Source organism: Ochotona princeps, chromosome 9 (genome assembly GCF_030435755.1).
Source record: "Ochotona princeps isolate mOchPri1 chromosome 9, mOchPri1.hap1, whole genome shotgun sequence".
NCBI classification, from domain to species: Eukaryota; Metazoa; Chordata; class Mammalia; order Lagomorpha; family Ochotonidae; genus Ochotona; species Ochotona princeps.
In genome coordinates, this window is record NC_080840.1 from 54,015,904 (window position 1) to 54,040,730 (window position 24,827).

The following is a 24,827-nucleotide window of genomic DNA, read 5'->3' on the forward strand; positions in this document are numbered from 1 at the left end:
AATCTGGTGTTGAGCATGTCTTATCATGAAATCTATTTACGTTGTCACTTGGGAACACTACTCCTAGAAATAAAATTGTCTTTAACACATAGGAATTTCACAAAATTCTCCTACTTAGGTTTAAATCCAAAGATGGAATGAGAGATGACTTTGCTCTTTGGTACCATGAGATAACTGGTGTAAATATTTTTTAACATATATTTTTATTGCATTTCCTTCTTTTAAAACTAATTACGTTGCATTATGTGATACATTTTTTTATGCACTGGGATTCCCCCCGCCCCTCCCAAAACCCTCCCCCCCACGGTGGATTGCTCCACCTTGTTGCAGTTCCATAGTTCAAATTCATTTGACATTCTTTCATTGGAGGTATTTACCAAGCATAAAGTCCAGCATCTTATTGTCCTGGTAAGTTCAATGGTTTCTTGGTGAGACCATCTCTGGTCTGAAGGTAGAGCCAGCAGAGTATCATTCCAATCAATTCAAAGTCCCAACATAATATTTCCAACCATTTACAACATTATGTCATTAATTGACATGGTATTGATTAACCAATATGTTAATAGGAAAATGCAGGTTCTCAACCACAACCTGTGACTTCTTCATAGACATTTCAATTTTGGTTTATATTCAACCGTATTCTACACACCTTAAAATGGCTTAGATTGCTATTCAGCTGTCTCATGCCTATTTTAATTTTAGTCTTTAGCAGTTTATAGCATTGAAGCACGTTTTTGCTGAACCTGGCTGTTTTTCGGGTGGTCTAACTCTATAATTCTAACAGGATATATGTCAACAGTTTAGGTGAGCATGTTTAGGAGGGGTGTGCAGAGAAATCTTCCATACCCCAGTTAGGAGTAACTAATTTTTGTGTCCCACCCAGTGAGTTATAAGTGCATCCCCGCTGACCGTTTCCTGTCTGGTTCTAAGCTTTCCTTGTTGTTCTCTGTCTATCTATTCTAGTTTTATTTGTTTGTTTGTTTGTTTGTTTGTTTGTTTGTTTTGAGGGGTTTCTGGAGCGCTCCTGATGGTTATTACGAGAGGGGGGTGGGGACCCAAAGAACTGGCATAAATTTAATCAAGGAATTGTGATTATTTTTTTTTCCTTTGGGAAGCTAATGGGTTATTTTCTGGTTAATGAAACTTAGATATAGAAATAAGTAAAAGGCATAATAATGCAGAGATAATCCCAAACCTTTGATTGGTATGCAAAATAGAGGATTTGTGTTTTCTCACAGAGTTCATGAATTCAGACTGTTGGAAGCTGGTGAAGACAGAAAACTTGAAAACAGAGTTTGATTTGCAAATTCCTGATACCCAGGATTGAGTGATGAGCAAATTTCATCTAACGTGTAGTAGATGGAGCCTGGTGCAATGCCCTAGTGATTAGATGCTCGCCTTGTGTATGCTGGGATCACCTATGGGCACCAGTTCCTGTCCTGGCTACTTTGCTTCCCATCCAGCTCCCTGCTTGTGGCCTGGAAAAGCAGTCAAGGACAGGCTAAACCCTGGGGCCCTGCCCCCGTGTGGGAGACCTGGAGGAGGCTCGTGGTTCTTGGCTTCGGATTGGTTCAGCTCTAGCCATTGCAGCTGTTTGGGGGTGAACCAGTGGATGGAAGATCTTCCTCTCTGTCTCTCCTCTCTGTGGATCTGCTTTTCCAATAAAAATAAATAATCTTCTAAAACATCTTTAAAGTAGAGTAGACAAAAAGAGAACTGAAGAAGATACATGGATGGTGGCTTGATGAACTGCAGAGAAAGGAATGCCTTACGATTTAGTGAGCTGCAGGTTACTGAAGAGGCATGGTGTTGTGTGGTGATGGAATTAGCTCTAAGGTTTCCTTGAGTTTTCCAGGTCAGTGCACAAAAAGACACAGTCTCATAGGCACCAACATATTGGCATATATGCCACACAGTGTTGTACTAATTACGTGCGTTGATTCCTTCCATTCTTGTATGTCCTCTTGTATGTCCAAACACAGGTCTGTATCACAGTTAGCTCAGAATATTAATTATAACTTCCTCTTCCTCAAGTCTATTTTGACCTTTCTCTTACCCACCTTCCCCTTCTCTGTAAAGCATCTCCCTCTCTTCAGTTCATCAAGTCAGAGTCCAGGTACCATACAGTTCTCTTTCCTTTCATTCAATTTCAACTACCTCAACATGTTCTATTACTTATTCTTCAGAATATATCCAGCATGATCGCTCTGGACTGAGTCATCCCTCATTGGCACCACTGTAGGGATTTCTAATCTCTGCCTCTCTGTCATATATTCCATGTCAGCAGATACTACTTGTGCTAGTCCCCCATTAAAACCATGCAATGACATTGTATTGCAGTTGAAGTAATACTAGACGCACCACCAAGACCTGTATGTTCCTTGGTGATCCACCTTGTCAAGCTCTCCACACTCACTTCACCAGCTCCTACTTCACTAACCCCTTGCTATCTCTGAGAAGGCTTTGCCTGCTTAGGTCTGCTGCCTCCTGGCACTCAAGGACCAAGCCTATGAGGGGTCCTTCCAGAGCCTATTCCTAGTACCTAACATGAATAATCTATTGTTCTGCATCCCGTTTCTAGATGCCTCCTCAGTTCTTTTACAAGGCATTTCTAGACTTAATTGTTACATTAACAAAGGCACCCACAGACTTAAAACACTATGTTTCTTTTGGATCATGGGTCATAGACTCTCTTCACCTTGGGTAACAGCTGACAGGGTCCTTGACTGCATAGAAGGAGAAGGGATGGCAGGGAAATGTGGGTTGACATTATTTCTGCCTAGCAGTGACCTGTGTTGCATGCACTCACAGTGCCCTAGCTATATGGCTATAACATAGCTACATGGCTATACTAGTCCTTGGAGTTCTAGCAGCCGTGACACGAGCCATGTGCCTGACACAACTGGCCGTAGTGGACAGTACTAATGGTCATCCTACTTCTAGAATTGTGGGTGAAAGATCTGCTTCATTGAAAAAGTGTGTATGTGCAACAGTATCTCACTAATGATAATGATATTACTTTTGATAATGATTATACTAGAGCTTGATGTAATGGCTCAGTGTCTAAATCCTCACCCTGCCTCTGCCAGGGTCTGATATGGGTACCAATTCGCATCCCAGCTGTTCCACTTCCCATCCAGGTCCTCACCTGTGGTCTGGGAAAGCAGTCAAGGATGGCCCAAAGCCTAGGGACCCTGCACCCATACTGGAGACCTGGAGGAGGCTCCTGGCTCCTGGTTTCGGATCAGCTCAGCTCTGGCCATTGCATCCACTTGGGGAGTGAACCAGTGGATGGAAGATCTTCCTTTCTGTGTTTCCTTCTCTCGTGTAAATCTGACTTTCCAATAAAAATGAATAAATCTTTTAAAAAATGATGATACTAATAATTGTGATGGTAATATTTTAAAACATAAATAACTTCATTGTGCTGCATGCAAAACAGTTATTTAACTGCTATAATGGCGAGCCTGATATGGACTAAGATACTGCTCAGTGTTTAATTAGTGAGCCATTAGTAGGTAACAATATTGAATAGGAGCATAATAAAGTAATATATTTTTGCATGCAAAAATAAAACATTATACCATAGTGCATTATTGGTGCTTTTTAATTCTTAAAATTTCATTCAAAACATGGTGTCAAAGTTACTGTTCTACTGTGATTTATTTGAAGCTAAAACTGGATCCCACAGGGTCATTGCAGACACGATAGCAGCTGTTTATAATAAAAAGCAAATAAGTGAAAACAATTCCTATAACTTTGGAGAAATTGTGTATTCTTAGCCTCCTGACTTCTAAGTTAAAATATACATAAGCACTGAGGAATTATTGCAAAATGAAAACCCCTGCATCTCTTTCCTCGTTGGTATTCAGAATCTGCCGGTGCAATGCTGAGCCTCTGGTAATTAGAGTTAGTCTACTGTTTTAATCTTTTTGGTAGAAGTGAATGCATACACAATCTGTCTCATAAGACACAGAAGTATCTTTGTAAATAGGAAAAAACCCTGTGTTTAGAATAATTTATGGTTTTCCACTATTGCAAATATTCACAAAACCCCAAGGAGTGTGATGCCGCTCCTCCAAATTTTAGTGGTGTGTGAGAACTGTGGCAGGCAAAATATTATTGAAATATCCCCACTCAGCATGAGACCTGCCTCAACTGTATTATTTCAAATTGCAGCTCCGTGCTTTCTTCTATTTTCCTCCTTAACGTTTGTCATTGTCTGATAAGCTGTAAAGTTCACTTGTGTTATTTATATACTCATGGGAGAATTTGGGCAGCAAGCAGGCAGAGGCTTTTGTGTGTTGGTAAACTGCTGTATCCAAAACACGAAAAAACCCTCCCACAATGATACAATAAATGTCTTTACTTAGTTGGTGAAATCACTTAACAAATTCTTAGTCAAGGCACAACACTGATTTTGATGTTATAGAGTGTGGATAAGAATTATAAGACATTTCCATAGTTTCAGAACAGCAAAGGAAACATTACATTGTTATGAGAAAATGAGTGTCAATTTATAATGCTATTGATGGGAAATAAATATCATGGATATTTACTGCATAAGAAGATGATTGTTGGTCTGGTGAACTATACATGAGCCCTTTGTTTCCATATGGTCTGATTTATTTTGCAAGTTTTATAACATGCTGCTTGATAATATAGATTATTCTCTGCATAATCTTGTGTAAAAAGGTTTATTTACTGCAAATGCAGAGAGAGAGAGAAATACAAAGAGAGAGGCGGGAGAAGATATCTTCCATCTGCTGACTTGCTCCCTAAGTTGCTACAGCTACCAGGACTTGGCCGGGACTTCTGCCCTCAGGAATGTTAGCAAGAAATGAACTGGAAATGGAGCAGTATGACTTGAACCAGTAGTCCACTACAGAATGCTAACTTTGGGAGCAGTGTCTTAACTTGCTGCACCTCAGTAAGAGCTCCTGAACAAAAGCATTCTTCAGGGAATATACAAGTGTTGTGTTGGGGACTCAGTGGGTACTCAAAGTCTCCATGAGGGTGTATACCAGTTCAGCCTTGAGCTACCATTGAAGGCTCATCATTTTGTCATTTGTGTAACATTTCATCCTGACTGCATGACAGCTGGGACTAGGGTTGTCACATGCTAGATGTCTCTGCCTAGTATCTTGTAGTCATTAAGTTCAGATCCCTTGTGCATCTTGAGCAGTGAGAAGGAATGGGCACAATGAGGTGAAGCATGGTAGAAATATTTGCAAACCCAACATAGTGAAATAGTAGCAGCCAGTCGAAACGCACATTTATTATGGTTTTTTTTTTTTAACATCACAGCCTTCTGTCTTCGATAACATATTCACCTAAGCTGGAGCGTAAGACTTCAGAGTGCGTGATCCCAACAGACAGTGACAATGAGAAGGGAGAACGCACCAGCAAGCGAGTCTGTTTTAATGTAGCAGGAGATGAACAAGAAGATTCAGGTCATGACACCATCAGCAACAGAGACTCTTACAGGTAAATTACCAATTCCCTCAACTTGTGGCGTCAACAAATTCAGATAGGATTATGAATTTTGTACACAATTCTTGAAAACCATTTTTTGTTGTTGTTGTTACTAGTTTTGTTGATTGTTCTTTCAAAATTATCACCTGCTGTTATCCACATTTTGCCCTTTGATAATCTCAGTAGCTTGCACAAAAGCATTTTTTCTGCCTCTCTGTGAATGTAAATTAGTCTGATTTTTCTCACCCAACCCTGTAATCAGCTGTAGTTTCAGATTCTCTTGGATGCTTTCTGTGTACATATTCTAGGACTTGTGTAACACAATGCAAGACGAGGCGCTTTCACAGCAGAAAGTGATTATGACACATTTGCCAAGGCCAGAAACCTGAGTACCAGGGTACTGGTTGTGTTGATTCCTCTCTGGGTCTGTGATGGATATGCCAAAGATCTTTTCTTCTGACCTGCAATGAAATTGTCTAAGTCTCTTCTCCATACGTGTGTCCCATGTTGGTACAGCTCTTCTGTGTTTTGTTTTATGGTTTATTTCTTTGAAAGGCACAAGAACAGGAATGGGGACTTGGAATAGAGGAATAGAGAAAGGAGTGGGAGAGATCCAAATCATTCAACTGCTGGTTGACTCCCCAAATGTCTGCAATAGCTGGGACTAGGACAGGCCAGATTCATGGCTAAGAATTCATCTGGGTCTCCTCTAGAGGCAGCAAGAATCTCAGCACCTGAGCCATTGCCTGCTGCCTCCCAGGCACATTAGCAGAAAGCTAGACTGAAACCACAGGCAGGCAGGGTCTTGAACCAGGTACTGAAGTGTGGAACACATCCCAAGCAGTGACTCAGGCTGCGGCACAATACCTGCCTCTAGGCTTCCCTTCTTTTCAGGACACCAGTCATACTGCACGAGGATCTACTCTAGTGATTTCTGTCCAGAACGTGTCTCCACATAGGGCTGCGTCTGGTGCATTGGAGGCTACAATTAAGTAAACCAAAATTTACAGAGGAAACAATTAAGCTTATTCATCCTACCTCCTAACACCTGTTGTTTGTGTGCTAAATCCTCACATGATGGCTGTTCCAGGAGCATTCCATAACTGAAAGCGCTTTTGCTCCCTTCTTGAATCCTTGTATCACCTACAACTTCAGCGAGGATCATTGTAATCAGTACTGTGGGAGCTTTGGCATCTCACATTTCATTCACAATTGTCGAAGGCAGAAACTATCATAGTCAATAGCCAATATTGTTTAGTATGCAATATTTTACATGAAACATTTAATGTTTTCATTGAATATATATATATATATATATAATATATATATTCATTATATATATGCTAAAGGAATAGATTTAGCTTAGTGGTTAAACTTTTGTTTAGGATGCCTGTTCCAGTCCCTAATTCCAACTTCTAGCCAAGGCAGATCATGGGAAGTGCTGGTGGTGGTGGCTGAAGTGACAGCATACCTTCCCTCCACATGAAGACCTAGATTGCATTTGTGACTCCCAGCTTCCTTTGCAGGCACTTGGGGTGTGAACCAGCCACCAGATGAAAGCTCTTTCTCTGTCTCACTCTCTTTTTACAGTCTCTGCTTCTCTGATCCAGACACGTGGGTGAATAGGATGACTTTACCCAATTCCCTTCCGAATCCCATGTGTTAATAACTGTTATTAACTGTTTTACATATGAGGAACCGGAAGCTGACAGAAGTTATGTGATTAGGTAGTCTGGCTTCACGGTTTCCCACTTAACCACTCTACTACCCCAATTTCTTTGTGTTTGAAAGGAAGTTTAACAAATGCAAGAAGTTTAGAGATTTAATGATGTGTAACACAGATTAGCTACCTTTACCATATCATTTTCTTTTAGCTTCTAAGGAGACCAGCATGTTCTTTAATAGGGATCTGTAGGGGTTTTTTTTTTCCCACTGGGAAATTACATGTCTAAAAATACTTTTGTACCTGAGTTCTAATTATCAGATAATTAAAATTACCCTCAAAGACTCTTTGGACTAAGGTAGAAGTTTAAAATGTAAATCTAAAGTTAAGTACCTTCTTCCTATTTACTCTGAGAAAGAACAGCATTTTATGTCTTGCACTATTTCTGAAATATATATTACATCCATATCACATACAAACCTTTAAGCACTCTTTCCTTGAACATTAATAATGACCAAAAACTTGAACTGTGTGGAGCTCAAAGATATAGACAAACAAGCTACTTTTCCTCGGAAGTTCAGAGCATACCCAGTAAACTACCAGACAGGGCTGAATAAAAGGAGAAATCATGAACCATGTTATCTGTTAGCAAGTTTTCTAACTACAGATGTGTATGTTCAAAGACATTATGAATGTACTAGCAAGCACAGGGCCCGGCACAGTCCATCACCCCGATCAGCTGGTGGTTGCAGTTGCTGGGTTGGTTCTGTTTTCAGCCCCGAGTTGCACTGGAACCAATGGGTGTTGCAGTTCAGCCTGGTTCTGCCCAGCACATACTCGGCCCTTGCATCAACCAGTCGGAGCTGCAGCCTAGTTGGAGCGACCCACAATAACCCCCACCAGGCCCGCCCCCTACCATGGTTTGCCAGTATGTGTAGGAGACTAGTCCAGTCTGTCCCACATCCCATTTGGCTCTCGTACATGTCGATGGGTATTGAAGCTTAGTTCCATCTAACCAGCTTAACTATCCCAGCCCTCACGGATGTTGAGTGCCTCTCTGTCTAGCCACCCCAGCTCCTGTCCTAGTTTCCATGCCCTCCAGTGGCAGTGGTAACCCAAGAGGGAGGAGACCACTATTTCCCTCCCAGGCTTCTCCCACTCCCGGATTATGCACTCTCCAGGAAGTTCTGTGGTTTGACTTGACAGAATTAGTCCCCAGTGCCAGCTTCTGCCAGCTGATGCTGTGGCTAAGCCCAAACAACCCTCACCCACTCTAATTTTGTTTGCACCAGTAGGAATAATCCGCCCAGCCTGGCTTTTCCCTGGTCTAGCTTATATGAAGCCCACAGGTGTTGTGGCCCTGCTTAGTCTGGTCTGCCCCCATCCCAGCTCACACTCTCCAGTGGGAGTAGCTGTCCAGCAAGGGAACCCCCCCTTATTCCCCCTGCCGTCTCTGCTTCCTCCCTTCCTGGTTCTCACGCGTGCTGGTTGGGTGCTGCGGTCACATCCGGTGCAGGCAACCTCACCTTGGCATTCTGTATTGTGGACTGGTTTTTGTCGCAACCAAACCTGGCTCGACCCACACTCTGTTCTGGTCCTTGGTGTGGCGAGATTGGCAGCGATTCATAACTGGTGAACTATCTATCAAAACCACTTGAGCAAGAATCTCAGAGCATGCCCCACATCTGGGACCTGGGGAGGGTGGGAAACTGGGTGGGGCTTCTCCCTCAATATCCCTCTTTACCTCAGATACATAAAGGAAACAATATGGAAATAATAGTCTTACCCACTCTCCTGTAGCCCTTGCACCGCTTTACCCTAATTAACTGTGTAAAGATTGTCAAGAATATAATAATAAAAAAGGAAAATGACAAAGTATACACTTTACCAAAAAAAAAAAATACATTATGAAACCTTTGAAATGTAGTTTGACTCCTAGTTTTTTTTCTTAAGTAAACATTCAAAAATATCCATTAGGACTAAATTATTTGACATAAGGAAATATGGGATATGCGTGAATTTGAAATGTTTCCTTTAGAAGGATAAATTTGATTGAGTGAATGTGTCTGTGCTGTAACTTTCTACAAGACATCCTAGACAAGCTTACATTTGTAGAATGAGGACTCACAGGGAAACTTGGACAACTGCACTTGTAAATAACATGGTTCATTCTTTTCAGTGACTGCAACAGCAACCGGAATTCGATCGCATCCTTCACCAGCATTTGCAGCAGCCAGTGCAGTTCCTATTTTCACAGTGACGAGATGGATTCAGGTACGTTTGGTGAAGGCTTGCATTCTTTTTGATGGTAATCCCACTGGAGATAACTTCAAGGATTGCTTTTTTTTAGTCTATCTATCTAACTTTCTATATATAACTGTTTTAGTCATTTTTGATGACTGACTACCCATAGCTGTTTCAGTTTCAGTTGCTTGATGAAGTCAGTATCCTCGGCCCATTATAAACAGCATTGCCTATACCTACAATACCACCATATGCTTCAATGGCGGAATGATGAACTTCTGACTATTGTTGAAAGATTATATTATTGAAATAAAATAAGGAAATCAATAGGGCCAGGATAGGAAGGGAATGGGGAGAGTGGGAAGGGAATTCCTGAGCCTATAGGACTCTAGCATGAAAATTAAAAAAAGAAGAAAGAAGAAATTTTAAAACAAAAATAAAAACCTTTTTATATAAATGCATAATTTATGAAGGATTATAGTTACACCTGAAACAAGATTTACTAAAAGCATTGGGCATTGTTCACCGGGATGAAGTGAGGAGCATCAAAGGGATGAATTAGGAGTTAGCCGGTGCACCTGAGCTACTCTTACAGTGTCTACTTTAACAATTTCATGCAAAGGGGACCGGTGCAATGGTATAATAAGCTAAGCCTGCTCCTGTGGCTCCAGCATCCCATAGGTGCGCCAATTCATGTCCCTACTGCTCCACTTCCCATCCAGCTCCCTGCTTATGGCCTGGGAAACAGTGGAAGGCTCAGTGTGTTAGGTTCTCTGCACCTACGTAGGAGATCCATAAGAAACTCCTGCCTCTTGACTTTGGATCAGCATGTCTCTGGCCATTGCAGCCATTTGGGGAGTGAACCAGCAGATGAGACATCTCTCTATCTCTCCTCTTTGTGTAATTTTGCCTTTCAAATAATAATAAAATAATTTTTCTAAAAATTATAGAAAAATAGAACTGAAACTAGGTTTATTTTGATGTCAAATAATTTTGAAAAATATGCATAATTCTTTAATAATACACATGCTCCATCAATTTTTTAAACTCCCCATGTGAGTGAGTAGCAGCTAGAGAGGGATAAGGAGAAAAACATAAGTAGGGTAAATTCCTTATAACTCTTTATTTTTTGAGTGTTAAGAACAAATGCTTTTCTTCCAACTAGGAGAAATTTTAGTATGTGAATTTAAATATTGAAGTGTAAAATCATTAGGCAAACACACCATTGGAAAGAATCGTTACCAAGTGTCCCTTTTCTGCTCTTACTTGTGACCTTAAGGAATCATACTCTGATAGTCTAGGAGCTATTAAGTGTTTGGGATTTTTTTTTCCCTGAAATGAGAATTAGTATATTGAATGAAAATGCTTATTTATACTGTTACTTACATATTGGCGTTTAATGGATTATGTGTTGTTTTCCTTCTTCCTGTTTTGACACCTAGGTGATGAACTTCCCCTCAGTGTTTGCATTTCTCATGACAAACAGGACAAGATTCACAGTTGTCTGGAGCAGCTGTTCAGCCAGGTATGATTGGGGCATGTGCAGATCTGTTTTCCTCCTATAAAAACTCAACACTCCTTTGTTAGACACAGTAAGAAGAACTTGAAGTTAATTGAGAAGGCTTCGATCTCTCCCTGCTTCTCTCTTTTTTTTTTTTTTTTAGATTTATTTTATTTTTATTACAAAGTCAGATATACTGAGAGGAGGAGAGACAGAGAGGAAGTGGAGCTGCCGGGATTAGAACCAGCGGCCATATGGGATCAAGGCGAGGGCCTTAGCCACTAGGCCACACCGCCAAGCCCCCTGCTTCTCTTTCAGTGCAGATGAATACAGATCCCTCTGTAGCTAACCCCCATAAGTATTGTGCATTTCAAATAGTTTATAATTCTCAGCAAAACAGAAAAGACTGTATGCAAAGGAGATAATCCTTTTGTTATTTGTGGAAGTTGTGTGGGTTTTCAGGATACTTTGTGATGTTTATCACTTAAAAATAATGGCAACAACAACAAAAAATATTACCCCTAACTTCAAAAGATATAAGATTCTCTTGGCAGTCATATTGTTGCTATGCATTTAAGAAAAACATAAGCATAAGTGAAAATGTTTCCCATAGAAGCTTGTATGATTTGGAAGTGATGTCAGTAACTCTTAGGATTTTAAAATAATTTGCCTGATTTTTTTGCTTCCTTTTGTGAAACAAATTCATATTCTGCATGAATATGTGGGAAAATAAATGTTGTTATAATGTTATTAGGTGAACAGGCAAGTTTGTCACAGTATTTTATTTACATAGAGTTTGCAAACATAATAGAATTTCAAAATAACTTTAAGAAGAGCAAAGATTTGTTCTTAGGAGTCTACTATGTATTGTTATAGATGTGTAACTTAGAATCTTGCTCTCGGTAGGTGGATTCAATCACTAATCTCCTAAAAGGACAAGCTGTGGTGAGGGCCTTTGACCAAACCAAGTATCTTACACCAGGACGGGGACTGCACGGTAAGATTAGGAGATAGATGCTTTTAGACATTGTAGTTGTGAAACAAAATGTATCAGGTAATGAGGGAGATTCTAATTTCTCAAGGTTCATGATTCACTGAATACTTCTCTGTTTTGGTAAGATTTGAATATGATAAGTAATCACTTAAGGATCTTTTACATTTCTTCGAAAATTTAAAGTATTTAAACCCCATAGAGGCCAGACCAAATGGAAATGTGATAATTAACAAGATGTATCAGTAATTAACTAAGTTTTGATGAAACCAAGCATAATGCTCACTTGATTATACCCATATCCCGGTAGTGGGTAAGAAATTTGGGGAAAGTGAATTGGCACAGAGTGGCCAAACGAAACAGGATAGAGTTGCTTCCAACATCCTGTTTACCCCCTTGAAAATAAAGTTCTCACCTAAATGTGCTTCTTTGTTTAAACCTTTATAAGGAAATAACTTAAAGGTGTAGCATTTGAAATTTAGCAATTTTCTGTTGTGACTTAGCAGAAGATATTATCTTCATGATAATACATCAGGTTGACAGTGAAATGCTATTAAAATATTGATGGTTTTAGGAAATTGTTGAGCCTTACAAGAGATTTTCTGTACTTATTTAGAATTTCAACAGGAAATGGAACCAAAGCTGAGTTGTCCAAAAAGGTTACGGTTGCACATCAAGCAAGATCCTTGGAATCTCCCCAGCAGCGTCCGGGCACTTGCTCAAAACCTCAGAAAATTTGTTGAAGGTCAGTATGAAAAGCAGAGAGCATTGCGTGGTATCAGCATAGTCACTGAAGAACCCATTAAAACCAAATGTTCAATGATGCCTGATTACATCTGCAGTGTTCCATGTTGTGAAAATAAAAGAATACAAAATTGTGTGGGAGGAAGAGGGAAAGAAGAAATAAAGTTGCAAAATCTCGACAGAGTGTATCATAAGAATATTCTGCAGTGTAATGAAGACTCCTACTTTGGGAGACCTATGTAACATGGAGAGATTTTAATTTATTTTAATATGAAACTATCAGAAGAATGGTGTTATAAAGGATTTTTGGAAACATGAAGCTGTGGAAACTAAAAACTGAAATTGTGAATCTGAGAATCAAAATAACTGTATAGGTTGCTTTTAAGTAGCTTTTACATTTCTTTTCCAGAAGTCTTTGTCTAAGTTGCTTCTAGTTACCATAACATTATTTATATGGGATTCTATTTCATAGGACCAGTAAACTGGGGATACAGAACATGGAGAAAACTCCTGTGAGACCAACTGTATGTTGTTTAGGTTCAGAGTTACTAAGTAGGAAATACTAGATGTTCCAAAAAGATTATCTGATTTTCTCCCCAGTGATTAGACGAGTGATTGACCACACCTGGACACATTTTTGATTGTCACAATTCTGGGTGTGCTCTTGGTACCTCATTGGTGAACTCCTAGGCTGCTCCTAAATATTGCACAAGGTAGAAGAGTCTAAGAACAACAACAAGAAAAATTACGGTTTCCATATGCCAGTGATGTTAATGTTGCAAAATAAGTTCAATAATCATAAAACCTGTGTGTATGTTTTTATCCCTGCGTCACGGTCATGTTAGTTAGGTGTGACAGGAACATTCTGCTGAACTATAGCTCTGTATGCTTTTGCGTTTTCAGAAGTGTAAAGTGGTGTACTTTGCTAAGAAATGATAACTGATTCCATTGGACTCTGGACTTACTTAGCTTCCTTATTCAGTAAATGACAGAAATGTTTTAAACCTTCTGTGATTACTAAGTCTTCAGCATAGACATATATTCAGATACAATATTTTACATATTGTTTCTAGGTCAGTATAGAGGAAGTTTATACAGACAGGTTGCTTACCCAGGTCATTCACAATAACTCTATTTTGTGATAAAATTTCTTTTCCTTATACAGCTGCATTTCCTGGCTGTGATTTTTTATTTATTTGTTTATTTATTTATTGTTATTTGTCTATTTATTTTATTATTTATTTTATTATTTATGTGTTTTTATTGGAAATATGGACACACAGAGAGGAGGAGAGACAGAGAGGAAGATCTTCCATCCGATGGTTCACTCCCTAAGCAGCGGCAACGGCTGGAGCTGAGCCAATCCGAAGCCAGGAGCCAGGAGCTCCTCCAGGTCTCTCATGCAGGTGCAGGGTCCCAAAGCTTTGGGCTGCCCTCGACTGCTTTCCCAGGCCACAAGCAGGGAGCTGGATGGGAAGTGGGGCTGCTGGGATTAGAACTGGCGTCCATATGGGGTTCCGGATGCGTGCAAGGCGAGGAGCTTAACCACTACGCTATTGTGCCAGGCCCGGCTGTGATTCTTTAGTGCTTAATATAATGACCACCTGTGACACTATGTAGGTTCACACTTAATGAATTCAAAATTCTGAATTTGAAATTCTCGAAAGTAATCAATAGTAGTGGTGATTAATGCATTTATGAAAGACAGTTTAGTGAATTTAAGTGTATGCATTACTGAGTAAAAGGCATATTTTTAGTAAATAGATGCCAAACACATAAAGAACCTATAATTCTGCACTGGTTCTTACGGGAAATTTCAAAATAGTTTTCATAGGGACAAAGGATTTTGAAAATGTGTTCCCTCAGAGACTGTTGAATTTAAAATATGATGGTTCACTCAAGTAAAAATGTAAATTTAATATTGATTAGGATGGGGGAAATCCTTAAGAGTTTTTTTTCTCTTTTTTTAAAAGCCTTTTTCTTTAAAATATGAACTTTCAATGCAGACTCAAAAGCTCATTGTTTCAAAGTTATCCATACTAAAAGTCTCAGAACATTGTTTGCTGTGTACATGCAAAGACTGTTATTACTGTGATCTGAATTTAAGCTTATATAGAATTCTAAAAATGACTGGGTAATATCTCATATAAGTGTTAAATTTAGACTGAGATGAGTGGACATATGAGTGGAAAATGAATAAAGTACTTGCCAAGGAATATAATAGCAATAAGTAACAAATTTCCAGCAATCTAAGATAGATTTTATCATGTCATCAAGGAACTGAATTAGAAAGTTCCTCTGAAAAATGACTTCTAATATCAGTAGATGAGTTTAGAAGTCTAGCAGACAATCACAAATCTCTGCTATGTAGCACTGCAATTATGAACATAATATTTTAGGAAGTTGAATCTATTAATGGTGCATCAGAATCAGAAAAGATGAGAATATTACTCAGAAGACCACTGGTATTTTGAGGTATGATTGAAAAAAGGGAAAAAGTTAGATGTGTGCTAAGATATTGAGACAAATCTAAACAACCATGAAAAAAAAGCAGATTCAAAGTAGTTTTGGGGGACAACGGATTCTGAAAATGTGTTCCCCCAGAGACAGTTGAATTTAAAATACGATGGTCCACTCAAGTAAAACTATCTTTATTCAAATGATAATGAGACTAGAAGTCACTCTTTATTTATTATTTAACTTCATTAATTAATTACATTGTATTATGTGACACAGTTACATAGATACTTGGGTTCTCCCCACCCCTCCCCAAACCCTCCCACCATGGTGGATTCCTCCACCTTGTTGCATAACCACAGCTCAAGTTCAGTTGAGATTCCCCCATTGCAAGCGTATACCAAACATAGAGTCCAGCATCTTTTTTCTCCTTTTTTCTCAGTTTAGCAAGCATCAGTACACCACTATGCAGTTGTATAGATTTTGTTGGTGCTGCAGCAATCCTTTCTAACTTTAGATCATAGCATTTTGTGTGATTTATTTATTTATTTGGAAGGCAGACTTAGAGGGAGAGAATAGACAGACAGACACACACATGCACTCACACACATACACAAAGAGAGAGAATGAGAAAGAGAGAGTACTAAGTGGCCACTGTGGATAGGGCCGAGTGTGGCTAAAGCCAGTAGCTTCATACAGATCTCCCATGTGGGTGGCGGTGCCTAAGCAATTGTGCTGACTTCTGTTCTGCTCTCAGGTGGAGAAGCAGGAATCTGGATTTGAATTGTAGCAGCTGGGATAAAAATCAGCACTCGTAACGGATGGTGTCATCAGAGGTTGTGGCTTAACTCGCTATGCCACCATTCCAGTTTCAGAATTGTTTTTGATGTTCTAACTGGTACACATGTGATGGGGAAGTTTTAAATTAGAGACCAGTCAATCTTATAAAGTCATATCCACTTCATATATACACCAGGTGACCAGGTGACAAAGGTTACATTTCTAGCTAAGACCTAACTTGTGATTAGATTGTTCTTTGAATAAAGAGCAGTTAGAAAATAGAATGAAAAGTACTTTTAAATTTAAGTAAGATAAACTCTTGCTAAACTATTGAGGTTACTCTGGGGTTCTCTATACAATGAACAACTTATCTCAAGGAAATAAATCTCTTAAAGTTTAATTAATAATTGCAAAAATACTTTTGGAAAGTATAATGACACAGACTGTACTACCTTGGGAGTTTAAAGACCAACTGGCAGGTGAAAACAGCTAACGATGACTTGCAAAGTTATAGAATTGGCCTGGTATTTCATCTACTCATATTATTTAGAGCTAGAAGACGTTTGACGTTCTAGGTAGTTGGAATAAGATTTTCATTGGAAAATGAGCAAGTGTAATATTTAATATTGATAGAATTTTTATTGTCTAAGAACTTAAGAAATTTCATGAAAATGGCATTCAGGTGTACTTCAGTGTGAAAAATGTGAGATTTATGGATTGTGATATGTTGGTTTATTACCAAATGCCTAGAATAGTTCGAACAGTACCAGACTGAAGCCAGAAGACCAGAACTTCATCTGGGTCTCTCATGTGGGTGGCAGGGACACAAGTAGTTGAGCCATCACCTCTGCCTCCCAGGCTGTGCATACCAGGAAGTTACAGCAGAGACAGAGTGATCAATATTCAAATATGATGCAGGTGTCTCAAGAAGTCACTTGGTTTCTGTATCAAATGCCCACTCCTTCATAAAGTTTTCAAAATCAACAGTTACCAGGATTTTTTTTTAAAGAGAACAAAATCTAATTTTTTAATGCCTGGCTTCTCTGCAAGAAAACACAGTCGCAATACTGATTAATCAATTAGTTGTGTGCACGGATTCTTTTCTCCAGTATATTGTTCCCACTGGCTGTGATGAAGGTGAGCAGATGTAGGTACACAGGTTTATTCCACATTTCCATAAAAGCATCAACTGTTCAGTTTACAAAAAGCATGACAGCACTAAACTAAGAGATTGCAAAATTGTGCAGAAAATGGAGTTCACTGTTTTATCTTAAAGTTAACCATTTTGATCATTAACACACAGGATAGGTCAAATATCTTGGAGCAAGTTCACTGATTCAAGTTCAACTCAGTGACTGCATCTGAAAAAAAAGGACTGTTGGATTCAAATCCTCTTCACTTCTCTTCACTGTCTAGACAGAAAGTAATCGCACATTACTTAGTAAACACATCATTCTTTTAAAACTTTTTAAAACACATTGATTCTCTTTGAGCCAATTAATTGACAAATTCACTTCTTTGGGTAAGTCCTGACACTGTTGTGATAATGAATCTCCATTTATACTAACTGGATGATAATTTCAAGTATATTCTGGAATCTTTCTGGAAGTACATTCTCAATCTAATTATGTTTCTCTCAGGCTAATAATAAATCTATTTACATTTCCTGAACATGAAGTTAGTTTTACTTGTAAGAAGCAGTTCATAATATGAGTATGTTACTAAATAAATATCAGGATTAATTGTCCTCTGTGGATAATGGGCAGCTTACTGAAGTAATGTATAATTTGTCAATATTCTGAGTGTTTAGAATTCTGATTTGAGATCTCACACATATATTTTTAAAAGTCCACAATATCTAGAATCTGAACAGGAGAGTAACAAAATTACATATGTGTCTCACAAGTGTCATAATACCCAATTTCAGATACATCAAAATTTGGCTATAATGAAAGATGAGAAAAATTATTCTTATAATGGAAGCAGTGATACTCTAGAAATAGTCATTAAAAAAAGTTGGAATGTATATAGCAGCACATGTTTTAAGCCTTTGGTAGAATCGGTGAGTTACAGTTTTATTAAAAACTATGTTGGGAAGTATGCCTGTAAGTGTCTTTTTTGGGAAAGGGGTGTGTAACATCCATCAAATTCTGTAAGGATGCTTGCATGCCAAAGTAAGCTAAAAATTACTTTGAGGGTTAACAACATCTGCTTCTTCACTCTTTCATAAAGGGAAGATTTTTATCAAATGGTACTGTCTCATATTTTTCCCCGGAATGATAGCCAAATCCTGCTAAAAGGTAATGGCATAACTTTTAAATGTTATTCTCTAGTCAGCATTTTTCAAATGTTTACTAGGTGTCAGGACAGTGCTAGAGGAAAGGGGGTAACATGAGACTATTAAAATCACCAAAGAGTTAAATTATATCATCATTCTGTGGGTTTTTTTTTTTTTTTTTTTTTTTTTTTTGCCGGCTTCTTCTTCTGAGACTGCAATGCTGAATGCTGCATTTTGAGAAAAGCAAAATAAAATATTAAGTTTAGCTATAATAGGTATTGTATGTGTTCTAGATGGGATGTGGCCAATGGGTATAGGGTTTGGGGAACCATACAGGGTGCACTAAGCATGTGTCCTTTATTCCTAAAGCGATTGCTTCTTGTTTCTCTGGCTAAGATCAAATGCAGTATTCCTAATGTGATGTCAACAATGCTCAGGACTTATGAAGCTTAATCAGAACAGATGCTACCTGGGGCAAAAAGAGAAGCAGATTATTGACACAGTGATCGATTGTATTAGGACAGAGGAAAATGGTGAGAGAAAAGAAACAGTAGATGGACTCTGAAACATATTCCAAGGGTAGAATCTCCAACATTTGGTAACTAATAAAAGAGAAAAATGAGAGTGACACAAAGGAATTTCTGTGTTTTTAACTTGAGTAATTGGATATTTCTAAATACTGGGAGTGCAGTTAGGAAAGAAGAAACTGATTAGAAAGTGAGAAGGCAAGATGTAGAAGCTGGCAAAAACATGCATGTGATCTGCACCAGACACCGACTCGGAAGTTCATCCTGAGGCTGGGTTTGGTTCTCGTTGACGTATTGTATGGCAGATAATGCATTGACACAAAGTAGGATGGTGTGGCACTCATTCTCCCTTGCGGCTTCCTCTAGACAAAGGCTTACTCTGGACGAAGTTTTGTAAACAATAATGATAATCTCTAACATGTGAAATCATGAAAGATTCATGAAAGCATCAGTTATCAGGAACTTTTTGAGGATCCATCACAAGTATGGATTCAAAAAGTTTAAAAGGACCTTACTTTTAAGACAATTATGTTTTTCCTTACAGTTGTTGAATGAATCTCTTACATTAGGAATCTGGTGATTTTTCCTGCACATATAATTTATAATGTTTATGGCAGAAAAGGAGCAAGCAACTAACTGACATGTTTTGTTTCTCTGCAGAGGCAAAGTGTAGGATACTCCTGGCCCTTCTTGAATATTCAGGTAACATGTTTGCATTGTAGTTTTTATTGTTTCTTGTATTTGGGGTCCAGAATCTTAAGTGTCTTTTTATCTTCAACTCTTCACAAAGACAATGAAGATTGACACCTGCCTTCTCTAATTCCTTTGAAAGATGAATAAAGAACAGAAAAACACATACACATCTTTAAGTGCAGGTGTTTATCTGAAAACCCATATAAATATATTTAAGTAGAGTGTTATTCCAAAGGGAAATGGAAACGGAAGAAGGTTTGATAAAAAAATATGAATAGAATTTATTGTAAAACTGTAATTTTTTTGTTTATGAACCAGCAAGTATGCATTTAACACATCTTATAAATATTAGATCATTTCTATCATGTACTTTGTCAAAAAATGTTGGCAATGAACACAAAAACATAGTTAAGTATTGGATCAAGCCATGAATTACATATGAAGACTGTTGGGCTCATCAAGTAAGGCACTATATATATTTTGATCATCAACCAATGCATAAAATAATGTATGTCACATAGTGTTCAATAAATACATGTTGTAGAATGAAAGAAAAGTTTTAATGAAAAAGAAACAATCTATGAAATATTTCAGCAAGGCTATTAGCCAAATGCATTTAGGAGGATATGTATCCTAAAGATTGGGAAAACTCAAATATTATTTAAAAGGTTGAAACATTTAATATTACTACCAATTCATCTGTAAACATAGAGACATAGGTATATTGATTGACAGCCAATACTGGGATGCTTGTGTCGGTCAATAAACCTCCTCATTCTTTTCACCACTAAGCTAATAATTATGGAGCTTAAATATCAAACAGCTGAGTAAAATGAAATGTTAATAGTTTAAAGCATGTTTTAAACGATGAATCTAATTGAAATGGAAATATCTTACATACAAAGAAAACATTTGCTTTGAGTGTATTCCCACTATAAGAAAAATATTACTCTACAAAAATGATAAGTATGACACTCATAAATCAGAACTCTTGCCTTTTTCTTTTTTGCTTAGAATCTGGCATTAGCAGTTACAATACTTCCTGTAGTTTTTCTTAGTGTAAAAAATGGGCAGTGGGAATTGCTGTGGTAAGCGACAGACACTTGTGAATCGAAAGACTGTGTAATTATAGGTCTGTGTGTTTTTGATGGGAGTTAACAGATTTTTATCCCTACTTTCTATTGTTCTTTCTCCATCCTCAACACTTCAGTGTCAGGCATTGTGTAAAAGCCTGGGGAAAAAAATCAATGACAATGATACTATTTCAATTTTACTTCATTGAGTGCTTTAAATGTTTGTGAATCATTTATTTTTGTTACAAATGTAAAGAGTTGGAGCAAACCTCGTTTGACATATAGGGTCAGATACCTAAGACCATAAAGTCGTGGATGCCTAGGTGAAAGAAGATTAAATCCCTGTACAATCTGTGACCCTAACTCACCTGATCCACCACACCCATTGGCCTTGATGTGATGGTCCCTCAGGGAACACAGACAACTAAGCAAACTCTCACAGTGCTGTGAAACAGCCCTCTAGTAGAGAGATGTCCCCATGTCAGTGGCAGTAGGGTGAAGTTTACAATATTCCCCTGGAGAGAGGAAAAATTCTGCAAGGGGAGATAATATATCAATAACTTAGTGAGTTTAATATGCTGACACTTTAGGGAAGACAGACTTTTCTAGATGGGGAGAGAAAGATGAGGGATCACAAAGAGAAGCATGGTGCAGACCAAGTGTGGACGCTGAGGATATGGGCAATGGAGCATCAGTGTGTGGCTGAGGACAGATCTGTGCACCCTTCTGTTCTGGCTCCGTTCAGACCCATTATTCCAGTACATTCTCACTATAATCTTGTGAAGATTGTGCTAGAGTGTGGAATGAATGCGTGAAAGTAGTGCATGAAGAAGCTATAAATATGAGTTGAAGATAGGTAGCAAGAATTCTTTTAGGACCCTGGGTTTTCGAACTTTGTTATTCCCTGTGAGCTTATAACTGAAAATATTCTTGGAAAAGCTCTCGAGGTGTGAGGTGCCCTTTGAAGCCCATGCAAGCAAGTTCTGTAGTCTGTCGATAATAGGAAGTAAGGGACTATCACCTCACAAAATAATAAGTATTTGTTAAATGTCTTTCACTTAAAAGATATGTTGGTTTAAAATTTAAATGGCAGAGTTGTCTAAGGTTTTTAGCATATGTATCTCTGTGATTGTATTGTGAACATGGTCATGTCCAAGGTGCCAAGGTAGACGTCTCCATACTTCTAATCATCAGTGCAGAGTTTAATTGCTATTTGGCATTCAATGTTGAAAATTTGAATTAATGAAGGAAAACACCTTTCATATGGTATTTAAAGTTGTAGTAGTATACCCATTGAAAAGATTAGTGAGGGTTAATTATGAACAGTTCTGATTCTGTAATGAGGTGGAATGAAAAAAATCTTAGTTTGGCCTAAATGCATAAGCTGAGTTACCTCAAAGACTATGGAAAACTTAATTAAAACAAGTTTATTTTAATGCCAAAATTTTGAAATTTATAGCTCACATTTTTCCCTTTCACATCCTCCCCCTAATAAGACCCCACTTCATAGAATGCAGTTCATGGAAAATGCGTATCACAAGAAAAATATGCATAGATTTCAAAACATTTCTGTATCAAACTAAAATTATGTTTTAATTTCATTTTCCCATTTAATTTCATTTTCATTTAAAGTATCTTCATTCATAGTAGCAGAGAGTAGACTAAACACATATTTTTATACAATAAGAAAAATTAATTTGAGAACCCAAAAGCAATTTTCAGATAAGTAGTATCTAACCCTCGTGATCTCTACTGAAACCAGCAATTGAACAAGACCCTTCTCACTCTTAATTTGAGCAATTTCTATGCAATTAGATTTTATTAAATAATTGCAGGTTCTAGGTAGGAGTATTTCTGTCAAAGCTACTGAAGTATTTTTTAAAAAAATATTTAGGTTTTATGCCTCGTAATGTGACAACTAAAAACAAAGTAAGGAACATGAAAGGAAGATAAGGAGAAAATTGTGCTTATTTAGCTTCCATTTTGAAGCTTAGTTCTTAAGCAGAACATTTGAGCTAGCATGTTACCTTTTGAAGTCAAAATAAATCAAGAGACCAGAGAATGGACTCCTGTATTTTAATTTCACTTAACTCATTTGTTTGTTATCTCCACTATTGTATTATTTCCATTTATTCAGTCATTGAATATTTATTACACATCTGATCTGTTGGGAATGATATTTTTGTTTTGGTAATTGTATACCATGACGTAGGTGCTTTGGTGAGATAAAAATTGGAAAAAGTTCATTCTCAGCTTAGACCGCTTATAATTATATGTAAAATACTCTTCTATAATAGTACATGCATGGAAGTGTGTAAAGGGAAATGTCTGCCATATATTGGTTAATTAGTAAGTTGAACAATAAAAAGTTACCATGGTTAACAGTTTTGATCTATCAGTGTAGCATGTTCATATAGTTCAATAGCTAATCCTTTGCAAGAATCAATTTTCCAGAGTAGTTGTTACTGATGATGAAACTGAGTAACACAGAGCATCTATGTTATATGTATCACATACCTTTGATGGTTATTTAATACAGTTGTTCACTGTTCTTGGTAAACATTCTTAAAAATGATTCTTTGTCAGTAAAGCAAAGCCTCACCATTGAATAAGGCAACCTTTATGTGCATGACACACTCTAATACTGACAGTGCTTCTTCATTCCAGAAAATAATTTAGACCCTGGAATATTCAGTAGACTTGAAGGGGAGATTGCTTTTCTCTTTTTTGTCCTTTGGATGCAAGTAATTTTTCAACAGGCAGAATACGTGGCTTTGTCTTTATGTAGTTTACAAATACCCAGCCATCAAAAGAAATGAATGCTGTGTGTTGGCTTCTTTCCATTTGGCCATACTCCTGTTGAAGAGTGGCAATTACAGGGCATACTTATATTCAGAAGGAGCCAATCAAAAATCCAGTGAAGGACAGGGTTGGAATTGCAGTAAACGCATAAAAATTAGTCATGCTTAGACCAAATGTATTGCTGATGTCGAAGTAGAAGAATTCATATTTCTATGAACTTGAACGTATTTATAGCTCATGAAACTAAATGGCTCAATTCAGGACACATATGTTTACTTATTATTACAAGCAGTTGAGCAGCTAGTACTCTTTTTCGCATGTGCATTTCACATTAATATTTTAGTTAGTCTAATAGGTAATGTAAAATATCACATTTCTAATACTGTGGGTTTTTATTTTTTTGGTCAATGCAGATTTAAATTTTTTTTAGGAGAGTATACTTGCAGCAAATGCAAGTAAAGAAAATATAAATATGCAAAGCCTTATCTTTCCTCAGGTTTTATAAAAGAATTTAATGATTTCACAAGAGGGTCACAATATCAATTAGGAAAAACTGTGTTAATTTCTGTGACATTTTTAGGTGTTTAATTTTTTCCGTAAAACAAATCTGCCAACATATATGTTCAATAATCAGAACTCAAATTTCCTCATTTCACATCACTTGAGTTTAATGGGACGTTGCAATACCAAGGCCTGTAAATGCTGAATGAATTGAGTTCCTCCATCCATGACATTTATGAAAACTGTGTTCTCTGACTCACAGACAGTGAGACACAGCTCCGGAGAGACATGGTTTTCTGCCAGACTCTTGTGGCCACCGTCTGTGCCTTCTCTGAGCAGCTCATGGCAGCCTTAAACCAGATGTTTGACAACAGCAAGGAAAACGAGATGGAAACCTGGGAAGCCAGCAGGAGATGGCTGAACCAGATAGCTAATGCAGGCGTCCTTTTTCACTTCCAGTCACTTCTGTCACCCAACTTGGTAAGGAATCACTTGACTTCCACTGTCTGTGTCAACTGTAAGCCTTGCTGTTACATGTTCCCTCATCTTCCTTGTTAGATCCACATTCATTGAAATTCTTTAAAGAAATGTATTTTTCCATGGTTGTTCAAGTTTCAATAACGGTCCAAAATGTCTTCCTTCTTTCCTGGTTTTTCTCTCTCCTGTATGGCTGCTAAAGATGAGAAAGCCTTCACCTGTTACTAATTCTTAAATCCCTAAGCTTTGACTGAAAAAGGTCAACAGGAGAAGGGGGTCTGTCTGTTGCTGTTTCTTGTTTTCAGTTGAAAAAAGCAGCCTTCCACAAACTCAGAGCTCCCATTGTGGGTGACATTCTGCAACAGGCTTGCCAGACAGGCACAGACAACTCTTGTGCCACATTGTCTGACAATGTGCTTAAAATTTGCATGCATTAAATAACTTTAGTTCCTTCTTGTATATGCATGTTTATCCCCTTAAATCTGAAAGCACTGAGCTGATTACCATAACATATTCCTTGTTTATGCATCAATTTTGCATAGTGAATATAGGGAAAACATTTTGGAAGACTGGAGAAGTAAGACTTTGGTGAACTATGGTGAGTTTGTTCATGCATTTTTT

The 24,827-nt window shown here is 37.9% G+C and overlaps 1 protein-coding gene across 1 annotated transcript in view; it reads left to right on the plus strand.

Annotated features, from left to right (window-relative positions):
* PREX2 (phosphatidylinositol-3,4,5-trisphosphate dependent Rac exchange factor 2) overlaps positions 1–24,827 on the plus strand; it is a 261,658-nt gene that overhangs the window by 155,715 nt on the left and 81,116 nt on the right. Inside the window, exons 26-32 of the mRNA XM_058668713.1 lie at positions 5,308–5,487; positions 9,318–9,412; positions 10,825–10,907; positions 11,790–11,880; positions 12,491–12,619; positions 19,321–19,362; positions 23,992–24,209. Coding sequence (XP_058524696.1) covers positions 5,308–5,487; positions 9,318–9,412; positions 10,825–10,907; positions 11,790–11,880; positions 12,491–12,619; positions 19,321–19,362; positions 23,992–24,209 — 838 coding nt within the window. The remainder of the gene's footprint in view (positions 1–5,307; positions 5,488–9,317; positions 9,413–10,824; positions 10,908–11,789; positions 11,881–12,490; positions 12,620–19,320; positions 19,363–23,991; positions 24,210–24,827) is intronic.